At 42.1% G+C, this 16,591-nt stretch overlaps 1 protein-coding gene across 1 annotated transcript; it reads right to left on the bottom strand.

The window, feature by feature from the left end:
- Positions 1 to 328: 328 nt before the first annotated feature.
- On the bottom strand, positions 329 to 16,015 carry pax6b (paired box 6b). Its single transcript, XM_005467163.4, is given in 15 exon segments — positions 329 to 2,093; positions 2,791 to 2,932; positions 3,182 to 3,294; positions 3,871 to 4,021; positions 4,110 to 4,192; positions 4,500 to 4,658; positions 7,775 to 7,829; positions 7,831 to 7,941; positions 8,310 to 8,525; positions 8,610 to 8,645; positions 8,947 to 9,077; positions 11,519 to 11,542; positions 12,407 to 12,460; positions 15,462 to 15,648; positions 15,867 to 16,015. Coding segments are annotated over 14 exon segments (1,374 nt in total). The 5' UTR covers positions 15,475 to 15,648; positions 15,867 to 16,015; the 3' UTR covers positions 329 to 2,007.
- Between the last annotated feature and the right edge of the window lie 576 nt (positions 16,016 to 16,591).

Genomic DNA, 16,591 nt, shown 5'->3' with positions numbered 1-16,591 from the left:
TCCTGTATTTTTTTTTTGGTTTTCCATACCATCGTAACTCTACTAAAACAAGAGCAAGGGACGTTGAATTGCTTGACCTTTCTCATTGTGTGGTCTGTGTCGACTTGGTTCGGCCCCACACATCAGGATTGTTTTTTTTACTTTGGACGCCTTTGTTGGGCAGGAATCGAACGTGTTACGTTCACCACAAGCTGTTGCACTGGCACCGGCCCGTGTTAGAGTTTCATCACTTTTGCAGCAACATTGCAAAAAAAAAAAAAAAAAAAGAGTTTCTCCTTCCTCAGTAAAAGCTGACACAGCATTAACCAGGCAAAAAGGCTTTCTTTAAGACACAATTTTACTGTACAAAATGTTTTTTATAGTTTTCACAAAATACATTTAGAAAGCTCCATTTTAAATAAAATTAAATTGAAATATTTAAGAGACAGCGTGTAGACGTTTTATCTCAGAAGCAATGCTCAGACGTAAACCCAGTATGTGTCCATGTTCTACGTACACACTGAAATAAAAATGCAAAACTCAAAAGAGCATGACAGATGATGCTAGAAAAACCCTCCCATGGTCTTCAATTATAAATAAGGACTGCGGGTTTCGACTGCAGTCTCACGAACTCGAAGCCAATATAGTTGAACAGAACGTGTTTACAAAATTTTGCAACACAAGACTAATATCTTTTAAAAAAACATTGTGTACTAGATGAAATACAAAGGCTTTGGTCTGTTTTACAATCAACAATGATTAAATCTGATATGTACTTGTAAACAACTGCCAAACACTTAAGTTTAAAACTCTGTCAAGCAATGTTTAATCATAATTATAGGAATTAAATATTTCTAGTTGCACATTATTTTTTTTTGACCATAGGACACTATAATACAACTATACCTAAGAGACAAATTGTACCTGACCCTAAAGAAAATGTATTTTATGATGCATGGAACATTTATAGAATATTCTGGGGGGAGGAGGGGGATAAATGAAATCAACTTTTATTGGTGAAATCTTTCTGGAAGATTTCTAGGGAAGACAAGTACTTTACATTTTGACATAAACAAACTGGATTATATCGAAGATGCAGTCTACCATTTACAGACTACAGGGGTTTTTTGCACCTGTGTTTTCCACATTTAACGTTCTTCGTGGTAATCAAGTGTCAATCCAACCACCGAAGCAAAAGGGTCCGAGTTGGGTTGCGTGTCGCACCTTCTTTGCACACTTGGAGCTGTTCATAGTGATCCGTGTCTAATAAGCCAGCAAATGCAGGCTCACGTCAGAGGGGCCAAGACCACAGCCTCAGTGGGTGGATCGAGTTTGAGTTTCCTCTGCTAAAATATCCATTCGCAAGGAATAAGACCAATAAATAGTTCTTTTTTTTCTTTGACACAGTAAGAGTCTTCCCTCCAGCTTTTCGTCTTTAATGATATGCAACAGCGTCCAGAGACCATGCAAAGGCTGGTAGAAAGTCTCGATATAAGCAGATTAAAAGATAGTCATGGCAGAATCTCTCAGGTTCTCCTCTCTCAAACAAACGCAAGACCAACATGGTTTTCTAGCAGTCCATCTATCAGTACTTGATCTTGGTTTTTCATATTAACATACAAATGGCCATTTACAAACACACCAGAGAACAAAAGGAAACAATGACTGAAGTTGGAAATAGAAAAAAAAAAACAGATAAGAAGTTTTTGTTCCATATAAATTTAACACCGGTCACCGGTCCATTTTTTCCCCCCCATCTTCCCATCGTTGTTCACTCTTCCAAGTCCTCGTTTGAATGTGCTGAGCTACATAACAGCACACTGTCCCACTGGAAAAACAAAGCCCAGACGTCCCAAAGGCTCTCCCAGAGTCCCTTGCTCTCTCTCTTTTTTTTCCCTCCTCTTCTGTCTGTTGCCTCCTTTCAACCCTCTCTCGCCTTCTTTACTCTCCTGTGCCGTGTATGTGTGAGGAGCACTGCCGGAGGGCGATGGTGGAGTGGGTGGTTACAGGGTGAAGTAGCTCTTCTCTCTACTGTAGTCTTGACCAGTACTGAGACATGTCAGGCTCGCTTCCTGGGACTTGGACTGGGACAGACACTCCAGGAGAGATGAGTCCTGTGAAGACAAAGAGAGAAAGATTGATGTCAGATTAGAAAAACGTAAAGAAGTTAAAAAAGAGGTCTAAATACTAAAATTAGATGAGCAGGTTCACCGTGTACGGTTAGTACAACAGTTAACTAACAGAGCATTGTGCTTTAAACACTTGCAAATAGGTAGATGAGCATGGGCCTGCAATGAGTCACAAAGCTCTGCACGTGGTGGCTCGGTAAAATGCTTGCAAGCTCGATAAATTGAGGCTTTGGCAATGGCATTTAAACAGAGAGAATACAACAGCAAATGAATCAAATTAATTAGCAATTTAGCACAGAGGAAATGTGGTTATGCATGATTAACTCTTCATGACTATAACCGGTATATATGGCTCTCAGTAACATCCTAATGGGGTGGAACTAAACTATGGGCTGGAGTAGTGGGGTTGACATGATGGCCCGGAGTGGCAAAGAAATGAGCCTCGTTCATGCAACTGCGGAGAGAAAAATGATGTGCGATGTAGAGATATTGATCCTCAGACATTTAAACCAAAGGAAAGGGAAACTTGGGATGACAGATCATGAATCAGACATGGCTCTGTAGTACCCCCTGATTACTGGAAAGGTGGCAGATATTTCAAAGAGTGCAGTGTTTGCTTTATTAATTCCCAAGCAGGCTGCTTTAAAAATAAAAAATTAAAAAAGTGAAATTTTCTGCCTACCTGTTGAGGTGGTACCAGAAGTGGTCATAGATTGGCTGTTCATATGTGCCTGCATATGAGGGGGCGTGTATGTTTCGTAGCTCCGCCCGTTCACAGGCGGACTGGTAGGCAGCATGCAGGAATAAGAGGAGGTCTGGCTGGGCTAAAAATGAGGAGAGAATGTTACATTAGCTTAGCCAACCATAATGTGCAGCTCAGTAGTCTGTAATCTAGTTTGTCTGCTTTTAATATTATCAAATTATTTCACGAATCCTTTAGTTACAGTATGCAGGCCTATGTAATGTTGTACTTTTTTGCCACTCTTATAGTCACACCAGTCACTGTAAAAACCCAGCTTTAAATTCATTGTATTTAAGCACTCGTATGTAATGTATGCAGAGATTTTACTTACTTGCATAGGTAGATTGTTTGCCATGGTGAAGCTGGGCATCGGCGGCAGCGCACTGTAGGTGTTTGTGAGTGCGGTGTCAGGTCTACCCAGCATTGACCCCGAGGTGAAAGACACTGTGGATGAAAATGAAAACTCGCTTGAAACCGAAGAAATCTCACACACACCGAGCTCCGGTGAGAGAAGTCATCTCATTAGCGTTAAGCAGTGCGTGCGGAAGGTGACGCCTTATTTGACAGGCTGATGGGCCCGGACAGATAGCTCTACAGCGAGAGCCTCAGGTGATTGACTTCACGAGCTTCAGCTCTGCCGGTGTACCCTCGTGCCTGATTCGGTAATTGCTCAGATAGTCAGCTGAGAAGTTTTGCTCAATCATCCATCAAAGGGAAGCAACGGCGCCTCTTCATGCGAACTAGAGCGCACAGCCACCGAGGCCTCCTTTGCCCTTTTTATATGAATCCGCAGGTTGTGGCATGATACTGTTTAGTAAATATTTAATCCACTGAGCCTATGGAACCCATCACAGTATTAATGCATTTTTTAAAAAAAAATTTGTAATAAAGTAGTGTGTGCTTGTGCAGCATGTGTGAAGTACTGCACTTTAATCATTTCAGTTGAAAAATTAATTTTGAGTATAATTTTACCTTACTGGGCATATGGTCAAAGTAATATCCCTGATTAGGTGGACCTACCCGGTGTGGTGGGCTGTGGAATGGCCTGGTAGACGCTGGTGCCGAAACTGCTGCTGATGGGAATGTGACTTGAGGAGTTGTTGGCCTGCCGGCGCTGATTCCGCAGCTTCTCCTCTCGCCTCCACTTTGCTCTCCTATTTGAGAACCATACCTGCAGATGAAGGAGGGGAAAAGCATAATTTTAGCTTCAAGTTTAAAACCTCTTTAAAGACGTGCTCACAAAAGTTGCGATCACTCACTTGTATTCTTGCCTCGGGCAGGTCGATTTTCGCTGCTAGTCTTTCTCGCGCGAAAACATCTGGATAATGAGTTCTTTCAAATTCTGCAGTGGGAGTAATCACACAGGTACAAGTGTCAGTAAATAAACATAAGATTAGGTCAAGGGCAGTTAATTTTATTCAGAGCTATTAGTGAAACAAATGCGTGTCTGTGGCCCTGGTTCCAAAACATTAGGTTTTTAATTAGGCTTCTTATTTAACGCGGTGTAATAAGGAAATGTAGCCCCTCAGGCAGTTTGCATTTTCTTTGAATTTGGTTACAATAACCAAAATATTTTGCATTTTGTTATCGATAAAACATTAGTCAGGATGTTCAAAACTAATTATACATTTAACCACTGCATATTTGACCTTTTTCCAATGCTTCGATTTGCTCCTGTGTGAAGGATGTGCGATTTCTCTGTAGTTTCCTCTTGAGCTGCAGACGCATCTGTGTCTCCTCTGAATCCTCCCCGTTCGAGCTGATGGAGTTTGTGTTTTCTCCTGCACCGTCCTGTTGTTGGCAGCCATCTAAAAAAAAAAGGAGAGAGAAATTAATGAAAATATACATTCACTTAAGCTTAATTGAATAATTAATTATCGGGCCTCGTGTTGTATCAGCCTAGCGCTAATTGTACAGACCTCGGTGGTACATCATTAATTAAAGCACCCATCATGGTTAATTTGTTTCAAAATTGGAGGAATTATTGCAATTTCTTCTTAATGTTGCCACTTTACAGACGACTGGCTGCGTGAAAAAGGAACAGCATCAAACCGGCTTCGTGGTTAAACTGTTGATAAAATATTGTGGGAAAAACAGGCTGGCTAAGGGGAAAGCTCCGCGTACTTATCGTGTCCCAACAATGGCGTGTGTTCTCAAAAGGTTAAGAGAAATGTGACAAGATGTGCTGAGCCTCTTTTCAGAGCCTATGAAATGTATTTAAACCCCAAACTCTCTACACAGCTCCAAAACCCCCTCCTTTTTTTTCCTCCAGGACAGAGCAGTGCCTCAATGGCCGTTCCCATATGGGCGTTGGTATGGCCATTGAGGTGACCACCAACTTTTGAATAGAAGAAGACGCTTTTCAGAATGATACAATGCCTTCAGGAGTAAGGGAAACCATTAAACTATGGACACAGCCAGGGACGAGCAGTGAGCCCTCGGTGGGTGTAATATATGGGATGGGATGGGATGGGGGTGGGTGTGTGTGTGTGGAGGGGAGCTTTTGGAGGAGATGACAAAAGGATCCCCTCTCTCTGGAGGCACACAGGCTATAGTACTTTGGCATTGTGCGCACGAGGATCCCAGTCAACAGAGCTTTGAGTCCAGTGTGTTAACCCTTATCCACTACCATCATTAATCACGTCCCCCGGCCAGCTACACGCCAGTCAGGATTTCTGTCTTCAATTGGAAACAAATGAGTGAGGAGAGAGCATGCAACCCCCTGAACAACCAAAATAAGGCCAATCTATTCACTGCTGCTGTTTGTCCGCGGTGGGCCTGAAGGCCCCTTCACTCGCAGGGCGAGGCTTATCGACTAATGTCTGTCTTGTTGTTGGACATCATTATCACACCAAGAAGTTAATGCGAAATTAAGCAGCGGGTGCGTTGATAGAGGTTTATGTAATATCTCAACGATGGCGCTCTGGGCCCCGTGGGTTCAAGTCATGAAGTGGCATTTCAGCATTTTCTTTTTCAGAGCAAATTTTGTTTGTGTTCTAAAAAAAAAAAAAGCAGAGCCGAGCAGCTGGAGTCCTGTACTCCAGGTTGTTGCAAAGTTGGGGAAAAGGTGCAGGAAGGCCTGTTCACCTACGTGGATTATAAGATCAGCCAATTACCTAATGTGTTTATATGAACTATAGAGCGATAGCACAAAATAAAATGCGTGTTTACATCATAAAAAAATAAACCAAGTTACACTTTTCCTCATATCCGCTGCGTGGAAATTCTCCCTGCTTCACGCAGGCCTCCAAACACATTTAGTGTGTCTATATGTGTCCGTTTTTGTTCAGTGAAGGAAACCTGATGCGACACATTTCTTGACAATTTCCCTTGCTGCATAATAGCCAAAGTATTCTTCTATAGGCCAATAGTTTGTATCCACGCTATTTGTTTCTTCACTCCGGATAATCTATAAAAAGGAGTGAATGTGCAGCTATTATACGTGCGCCAGACCCACTGACGCTAGGATGGGATTTGTTTTCTTTATAAAAGCGCTGGGAAATAAACTCATTCTTTAGTATCACGATGTCTCAGCCAGTGAGGCGGAAAAGCAGCAAAAAAAAGAGATACCGAACCAATTGCGGCACCTTTCAGCTGCTGAGACTGGATCAAAACACTCTTGAGAAACCGCTTAAAACTGAAAGAGAAAGTGAGAGACTAAATCCTATAGACGGGATTTAGAGCCATATAGCCAGCGACTGAGCATGAGAAAGAGATGAAAGACAGCATCGGTGTGGAGTTTTATTCGTTTCTCTTTGGATAGAGTTGTCTTCTTTTGGGGCCCTGTCACTCTCCATGTAGCCATTATATGTGCTTACTCGGCTGTCTGATTGAAAACATATTTTCGTTCCCCTGAAACAACTGTTTTACCCAAATACTTAATCAAACACAACTTTGTTATTTTTAGATTTTTATATCATTGTTATTATTATTATATTTTTTATTTCTGGATATTTTTTTTATCTAGGCTGCAAAACAATATATACAACAGATGAAAATGATGATCATTATTATAATTAAATACTTAACATTAAATAGTTACATATAATAATAATAATAATAATAATAATAATAATAATTATTATTATTATTATTATTATTATTATTATTTAAATTAGCCGTTGTAGCTTCATCATTAAATGAATTATTTTAGCCGTGAATATGATCTTTTCCGCTTTACTGCTCGTTGACAGCCCCACGTGACCAGTTGCCGTCACACAAATGCTAATTTGTTTTTGTTTTTTTTAGTTCATTTATTAAAGCTTGTCGGACTCAATTCCAACACTTGCATTTCCGCTTTACACGTGCAAATAAACCGTGATCGTAAACTCCTGCCTGCAAAGTTGTAGCTTCTTATAAGAAAAGCTGCGTAGTGAGGACTGTTCCCATAACTAATCATTGCGTGTGAAGGAAAAGCATTCCTTTGTGCTAACATCGCCGCACACAGCTCTCCCCCGGCTCCCTGCCTCCCCATCGGGGAGGAAAATGCAGGCTGTTGGATGGACACCTCTGCTGAAAGGACAAGCCTCTGTCACGCACATCCATGTCTGGGACAGTGGAGACATTCAGAATGCATGCATGGCCTATGGCTTCCTCTGATCGACTAGTTTTATATTTTCAGTCTTGTTCAGAGCATCAAAAGCATGACCATACTATACCTTCCTGCAAACAGCCACGGGCCGGAATCACCGGAAGAGTAGGCCGTAAACCTATTCATATTCATACATGGCAACTTGTGGTGACCTCACGAGGTTCACTTTAAACCTAATGCATTGAATTCAAATCAGATGCTTTTGTGGGTGACCATAAATGTCACTGCGTGTCAGCACACCACCCGGATGTATACTTCTTTTTTTGTAGAGAACCTCACAACTGTGCGTGCGTCAAGGTGTCTTTATTGCTACTGCATGACAATGAGGCTCACCTTGGTTGGGCTGCCCTGGCACTGATGTTCCGGGGTACCAGCCGGGCCGGGTCCCCCCAAGTTCCTGTCTGACCGTTGAGCATTCTCAGCTTGTCATACATGCCATCTGCGCCCATCTGTTGCTTTTCACTAGCCAGGTTGCGGAGGACTCTGTTTATTGATGACACCTGAATGACAAATTACATATGATAAAAGTCTGGATTAGGATTGGATGGAGCGCAGTATCGGCACGTCTCTGCTCGCGCGGGCAAAACACGTGTTCGTACACGCATAACGCGAGCATTATAATCATAATAAATATGTACAGGAAGATGTTTCTGGCAAAGCGCACAAATGAACAACGAGCCCCATCAAAACCGAGCGTATGTTTGGGTGATCACATATGCAGTAATGTGTGCCCCACGCTTTGAATCGCAGTGCACTTAATAAGACTGAATGGTTGGATGCCCTTCTCCTTTTCCTCCAGTGCATGAGAAAAAAGTCATTTCATGTGGCAAATTAAATCATGCACACAACTTACAGTCAATACACTTACACTGGGTATATTGTCGTTGGTGCAGATCCCCTCCGACAGAAGTCTGTCACGGATCTCCCACGCAAAGATAGACGGACACTCCCGCTTGTACTGCGCGATTTTCGCGACCACCTCTGGAGTGGCGACCCTGGGCTTGCTGCCGCCTATTGCTCTCGGTCTTATGGAGCCTGTTTCATAATATCTACCAAGGATCTTGCTCACACAGCCGTTGGATACCTGGACGGGAAACAAAAGACACAATTCACATACATTATTTACGACTATGAACGGAATTGCTAAGATGGCTCAAATAATTATCACCTTTTCACTGTCCAGCACTTGGACTTCATCATGGGTCTATAAATACAGAAAATATGCCTTGAATGATATATTAGGCATTTATTCTTTACAACAGCAGGCAGATTACTTTTCCGTTTGTTGTCCTTAAAACATACCTTTAATTGAAAACTAATAAGTGGTTTTACTGGCTTAAAGCGGTCGTGAAATGCTACTGGAAACCTGGCTTTAATTGAAAATTCAGATCGGTTTGTTTTCCATATTTTTGCTTTTGGATATTATTATTAATTTCCTTGTATTCACTGAGACCAAAGTCTTTATGAAGGCGTTTTCTGTTCATAAAAAGGAGTGGGATTGTCACCTGGAGTATCCTGGAGATGTCGCAAGGTCGAGCACCACTGTGAGCAAGTTCAACTATTTTCTGCCTGGTGGAATCCGGCAGCGGTCTGCCATTAACAAACACACCACCAAGCTGGTTTACGCCACTGTGACCTACATGGAGACAAAAGCACCGGAGTTATCAAATCATGTCGCAGCTCCTCTTGAAATATATGATAAAGCTAACAGCTTCCAAATAATGGTGAGCAGAATGATTTAAGCGTTCAGAATAACCGAGTTATATATGCAGTATGATATGATGCAGAGCACACAGCAATAGAGAAGTTTCACAATAAACTCTCACACGATTGTATAAAAATATCTTAAACCGGAGTGCACTCCAGAAATCTTTTTTTAAAGCTGTTGTGAGGTTCGGCGCATCCCCATCAGCTATTTAGTAACACATGCAAAAACATGGATCAAACCACAGCAGCACGACATACACCGAATAAAAAAAAATATAGAATTTTTTTCCTCATAGTAATTTTACAGCTCAGTCGATGATCTGGCCAGAGAAAACTCAACCAATCCTCTAGCAAACCGGCAAACTTGGGCGTTAAAACACCCGCGCCGTTATCCACTCCCATCACCAAGACCTGGACCTCTCTCACAAACAGTGTTTTAAAACAATAACCAGCCACATCGACGATCCCATAAACACCCCACTACAATAATGTGTTAAATTAGCATAAATTCAAAAGCATCTTGTAGGGAAAACGATATTAAATCGCTAAAATCCTTCCCATGACAATCCTATAAAAAACATGCCATAATTACGCATCAAAAAGACAACGAAACAATAAAATTTTAGCTTTAAAATATGAGATTTTATTTTTGCTTATTGTCTAAAAAATAGTGATATTTAGAAATTATCCTTAAATTGTTGTATGGAATCTCTCTAAAGCACAGAAAAAGCCCGCAAACCTGAAGCCAAAAGGGAGAGCTGACTCCCCGGAGTGCCTGAGCTGCTCTCTGTTTCTCCGCTCCCTTCCCCTGCGCTGCCGCCCGGTACATTGACTCCGGGAGCAGAGGCTCCTTAGCAATAAATAAGCTCCAAATATAGAAGAGGGGGAAAATATGATGAGCCTGCCTGACATTTGTCTTTAAAATAAAGCTAGCTGCACGTCAAGTTTGAGCTTAATTTCTGGAAATAGGCGGAAGTCGCCTCGGATCATGCATGGGAGGCTAATTGAAAAGATCAGTTGGAGCACTTGTGGCAGGCATGTCACTTTATGACACCGCTCTGCTTTTGAAAATCGCATCGTCACGACAAATAGTAGCATGATAAAACGACCCTTTCTGTCTGCATTTGGATATCACTCAGACAAAATTGGACGCTACTCGTTTACCCTCCGAGGGAGACTTCGTTTTAAGGTGGCCAGGGGCTACGCGCGGTCACACAAACGAGGGCGCGCCTGGATTCTTAACATATTAAAAGTGACATGCAGTTTTTCCCCCCCTTGTTTGTATTTGACAACAAATGCTCACAGCCACCGCAGTCCTGTTGTGTGGAATCGGTTGGCGTCTTCGTGCTGAAATGTGCCATAGGAGTTGGCTTTAAATGCGAACTTTATTTTATATAGATGACACAAAAGAAATAAATAAATTAAAAATAGGGGGATCGGGCCTGTTTGTAGCTACTTGAGTGAGAATAAACCTGTTTAACTGAGCAACATATCCCTTTTGGCCGCTATGTGTTATAATCTTCCAGCGTGGATCTGATTGATAGTAAATCCATTATCATCCCCTCCTGCTCTTTGGTAATTCCAGGATTAAGTGGAATTAATAGACTTCTTACGCTGAAATTGGCCTACCCACATTAAGCAGCCCTACTCTGCGGGTTCTCCAGGGTTGCTCCGTCACCTCTGGTTTATAACCATCATATAAATCCTCCGGATCGATAAAACCCGTCAGATAACGACATCACATAAAAATCAAACTCTCCTAAGGTTAAGTCTTAATCATGGCACAATTCCCTCAAGTGCCCGGAGTCGATCTCGCCCGCTGGCGCTGATTATGCGCCTTGTATTCTATTGCAAGTCGACTAATAGGAAAACATATGGTGTCAATTTGGACGCTCCCCACTATATACACCCAGGAGTTATTAGCACAAAAGCCAGCGAGGCCGTCGCGACCTTTAGACAACCCAAAGGGCCGGGCCCAATGATATCTCCTCGGCAATTCGCACCAGACATCACACGCCAAGCCAGGGGAGCATCCTATTAACATCAATCCAGTGGGTATTGTACACAGGTTTGTTAAGGCTCTGTCATCTCTATAACTGACAACTGACAAGATTAAAAGAAAGAAATCACATCGCTGTGCCATTTAACTTAAAAAATTCTAACAGCACCACGACCAGTTGGAGAAAAACAAAAGTAAGCCACTCGTGTTTTTTTTGTTTTTCTTCCCCGCAGCGCTTTCTTATGAATCACAGCTCTCTACACACAAAACAATCCACCTCTCAAACATACTCGAACTAATGCGCACAGGTTACAGCACAGACACGTCATCAAGGTATATGGAGAATAATATAATAAAATTATTCCACACACCTTCATCACAGATGTCATACACCTCTTGTCCAGCAGCAAGAGAGAAAATGTTTCATGTTTATCCTTTTTGGTTTCAACACACACCAGGAACAAGACAAATCATTCATCTGCAAGAGGCCACTTTAAACACATGAGGCCTATAAGCAACTTCATCTACCATGTTTTGGTTTTTGTTTTTTTGATTGGCACCCACGACAATATGGTTGTTAATATTTATCTTCCTCTGTGAGTTCAGCCTGCACCTAACAGTGAGGCCTGCGGTTATAATATGAGCATTTTCTTTCTAGTTCATGCTGTCTGTCCGTGAAGAATATGGACTAATCTACATAAGACATTATTGCTATTCCCTCATGTTTCATGCAGGGCTCTTCTCTACGCAGCTAATCTTGTATGCAGCCTGGCAGCCAGCTCTAACGCTAATGCAGACGGCTGTGCAATTATTTAATACCAACTCAAGCAGAAACAAAAATCTCCCTCTCAACCCAGCACCCCCCTCTAATCCCCCCCTTCTCTCTCTCTCTCTTTCTCTCTCTCCCTGGAGAAGGAAGGACGACGTGTGATTAACTTGTTCAATAATAACTTGCCTACCTATCATTTGGGGGGGAGATAATAATAAATTAACAGCAATGAAAGCGCCATCAAATAACTTAAAAATATTTCCATCCCTGCACTTAAAAAGTCCTGAAAATGTATGGCTGCACATGCATCTGCCCTCTTTTTTTTTTTTTTTTAAATGTGTTTCTGAAATGTATGTTAACAAGCAGTGCAATAAATAAATATAAAAAATAAAATTAGAAATAGAAAAATGTCAGTGGGTGTTGCTTCCATGCAACCACATTGCGGCTGTAATCAAAAGTTTCAAAGTAAAATATATAGAAAACAACTTACTGTTCTGCATCATTGAGGCTACGCCAGACTCCCACGTGGCTTGGTTGTGGTATTCTAAGCGTCACAAGGAAATAACAAAAGTGGTTAGCAGCAAATCAGAAAACTAGTGTACAGATCTGTTTTACTATTATTATTATTGTTTTTAAGGTGTCAAATAATTTGCAACATTTCTTTGAACAAAAAAAAAAAAGTTTCTCATGTCGTCCGATTTGAATTTTATTTTTTTAAATTGCGGATCTGGTTCTTAAACATTTACTGATCCATAATTATGATTTTGTTTTGTTTTTTAAATAAAAACATCCTGAGTGTATGTATGTATTTTAATTAAACTTGCCTGGAAACAGAGTTGACTGTCCACGCTATAACAATTTAGTCAATCATCTGCCGTTTTCACTACTTAATGTCTCCCTATAGGACAAAGCAAAACAACACATTAGCACAGCCACAGCTACACTGATGTACTTACTGTATTTTCAGATTTATTTATTTATTTATTTTTTGCCCTACTTTTACAGATAACCTAAATTTTGGTGCCAAACAAATCAATTAAAATCGACGCGGGACAACATTCATCTTCGTTATTTTCACGTCTCTGTTAGGCCTGTTTCCGAAAGCACCTGTCACAATAAATCTCAGCTAACAGCCTAGCCGTGATGTGATATTGGGCCTGTAACTCCTTTACAGCATTGCCTCTTTAAAAAAAAACTAGTCCTGGTGTTTTCCCCCCATTTTTTTCTTGTTAGTTCTTATAAAGAAATCAGCCCCTCATCGTCCCAGCAAGAGGCTTTAGTGTATTTTTAAAACTTGATACCCTTCCTCTTGCGGAGTCTGTCGTGGAAACTGTACAGTGACACACGCTGTCTACCTCGCCTCACTGATCTGCAAAAGTCCACACCAGGAGGGGGTACAAAGCTGGTGTACAAAGCCTGCTGGACTCCCAACAATGCACCCCCTTTTCTGCCTCCGTATACCTCAAACCCGGGGCGAAAACTCGGCCTCCACGACTAGAAACACGCAGCTTCCCCTCTAAACACACCAACAAGTTCAGATTAATACAAAGAGCCGGAGGCATGCATCCACCCCCTCCGGGACCATTCACACATACACACAAACACATGCACTCTCTCTTTTTCACACACGCAGACACACACACACACACGACCGTGACCCCTGCGCCGCTAGTGCGTGAATGTGGGGTTTTGTTTGCCCTGCTTTTATAGAACAAGATTTTTTTTTTTTTTTGGGGAAAAGTAATTTCTTGTTATAAATATTTGGTGGTTATTTTGTGCTGCTGGTGCGGGTTGTAAAGCGGTTTTAAAGACACAACAGCGCAGTAGGGCGCTCAATTGGAAAAGACAAATGCATTAAAGAAGCTTTTGAATGGGGGAACAGATAAAAAGGGGGCCACGGAGGGAGAAGTCTGAAGTTTTCATTTTCTCTCTCCGTGCAAAGTTGTGTTGTGTGCAGAGTAAAATGGCCTGTAATGTCGACGTCTAACAGATTGTGTTTAGTCTCGGGCTAGTCGGTGAGATGCACGTAGGGACGCCGTTACGTTCAGATTGTGTAGCTTTCTTTCATGTTGTAACAAATAGCCTGCTCGGTCATTAATCAAATTCAGATTCCTTCACACTGGCCCGCATAGGCTGAGTTACCCACTGATCTTAAAGACACAGGAAACTTGTAAATAATCCTACATATTTTTATTATTTTCGCGACTTAATGTCACGGCGGTTTTAGCAGGTTTGAATATCTCTGTATGTGTGCGTGAAATAATAATAACAATAAAAATAATAAGAGACCGGCTCCAGCCTGCAAATACACTGCTGCCAGTAGCTTATAGCCCTGTAAGGTCCAAGTGGTTAATCATTTATTTAAGGTCGAAAGCTCAAACGTTGTTGTTCCTGAGGTTAACTGCGATCTAATCTGCATTTCTTTCCCTTTAGTAATCCGCAACAACAATGTGTTAATTCAACATGCTTATTCTGACCGCTGGATCCTGCGCTCACAACATTCAAACAAGGAGGGCGAACATGTAGGCCTGAGCTACAGTGGTCCTGCTGTTGGCTAACAGAGAAAATGTGCACATGAAGGTGAATTAAAAAAAAAAAAGTCACATGTCACAGAAAGCATTTATTGCATCAGAGCTTAATCTGATTTAAGAGTAAAGGATCATGTTAATATAGAAAGCTACAAGGTGATTTATTCTTTCATTGCAGTTTTATTTTAATTATTTTATGCAATTTTTTTCTTTAAAAATTATATTTAAAATTACAATAGAGGCTTTGCACTAAAATATAGGTTTTGCTTATTTACATGGATCAAAAAATTGTTTCAAAGCATCAACAATTTGTGCTTGTTTTTCAGTTTGTCTTTTATTAATTTAAAAAAAATGTAGAAAGATTTACTTTTAAAATTTGAGGCCAGCCAAGGCCTCTTTATCTGACTATTTTAAAATACCCCACAGCTTGACTGCTAAAATGTAAAAGCAGTTCAGTCGCTGTCATTAAAGACACGCCGAAGAAGATTAGAGACAAGGAGTGAAGTTGTATTATCCCCGGCACACAAACAAACACGCTGAACACGGGCCTCCTCAGCAAGTGCTTCATGAAGGCTTTTTTTTTTTTTTTTTTTTTTTTGTAAAGAAGGCGCTTGGGTGACTCGCCTGCATGAATCAATCTGACACCTTTCCTCAACGGGTCATTGCGCCCCATTCTCCACGATGATCACTGTCCTGGCCCAACGTGACTTTTTACTCTTTGCTGTCATAAATAAGCAGCAAGCTATCCGTGGGCTTAAACCCAACAACCAAAAGTCGAGCAGATAAAACCGACAGAGACGCTAAAAGGCTGTTCGCACTTTTGAGGGAGTCCAGGCTGCACAGTCCACGATAAAACACCCTCTACCTCACACTGACCCTCATCTTACAGCCGCGAATAAACCGGATATAATAATAATAATAATAATAATAATAATAATAATAATAATAATTTAGGCTATCACAAATAATAATGCATAATTTAACAGCAACAAGACAAACTTTTAGTCAGGATCTCACCTTTTTGGGGCATCCTGCGTCGTTATCAAAGTCCTGGGTAAACTATGGGCTGCAGCCTAGTTGTCCACGCCAAAGAAAGAGAGAAGGGAGAGAAAAAACGGCGACCAGGATCGCTCTCTCCCGGGAAGTTTCGAAGAGAAAAAAATTTAGTTTCCAGTGGTCTTCGGCGGAGACGAAGGGGATATCCCTGCGAAGGAGACAGAGATTGACAGTGAACTCAGATGTCAGGACGCACGGAGTTTGGCGAGGATGCGCGCTGGCGTGTGAGAGAGCGAATGAGAGAGTCGGGAAGAGAGAGATGAGGAAGAGAAAGAGAGAGAGAGGGAGGGAGGGGAAGGAGGGGAAGAGGGAGGGAGAGTGAGTGAATGGTGGTAGGAGGAGGTGGGGGTAAGAGAATGAACACACCTATGCTGATTGGTGATGGAACAAGTGTATTAATGTATGTGTTCCTGGTCTGCTGTGTGCGCCTCGCCTCGCCTCCCTCCGCCGCTCTTCACTGGCCCATTAGCGCGACCCGACCTCTGTCATCATCCCCCATATAAACACTTCCCCCTGCACCACAGCCAAAGCGGGAAACGGGGCCGAGCCAAAGCGAAAGAGAGAGAGAGAGCGAGAAAGCGGGGAAGAGAGAGAGAGAGAGAGAGAGAGAGTGTCGCGTCTTCCCAACCCACTAATCAGCCCACGCATGCAAATACTCTGCGCTCACTTGCTGAATATTGCCCTATTGCAAAGGAACTGCCTCGGAAATGCCCATTGGACGGAAGGCTCTATTCTTCCAGGCTGAATTGGGTCCGCACAGGGAATCTCAGGCATGCTCAGCGCCAACCTGAGGCTAGCTGGAGCCGCAAGGGGGGTGGGCGGTGGGTGGTGTGTGTGTGTTGTAGTGGGGGGGACGGAAACTAGCAGTGGAGCAGCGCACACTTGGAATGCTGGAGCTCGTAACACCAAATTAAAATTACAAAGAGCTGCAGCGTGCCTTTTATGAAGCAGCCGATGCACTACAGATGCGATTAACGTTATAGAGACGCACATCCGCGCTGCGTAAAACTTTCAGCGCACTTTTTTTTCTTCTGGGCTGAATGTAGCGCGATGTTGCACCTGCGCAAGTGCCGTAATTGGGAGTCATCTTT

Source organism: Oreochromis niloticus, linkage group LG1, assembly GCF_001858045.2.
Source record: "Oreochromis niloticus isolate F11D_XX linkage group LG1, O_niloticus_UMD_NMBU, whole genome shotgun sequence".
NCBI lineage: Eukaryota > Metazoa > Chordata > Actinopteri > Cichliformes > Cichlidae > Oreochromis > Oreochromis niloticus.
The sequence above is the reverse complement of the archived record's forward strand: the minus strand, read 5'-3'. Positions and strand labels throughout refer to the sequence as shown.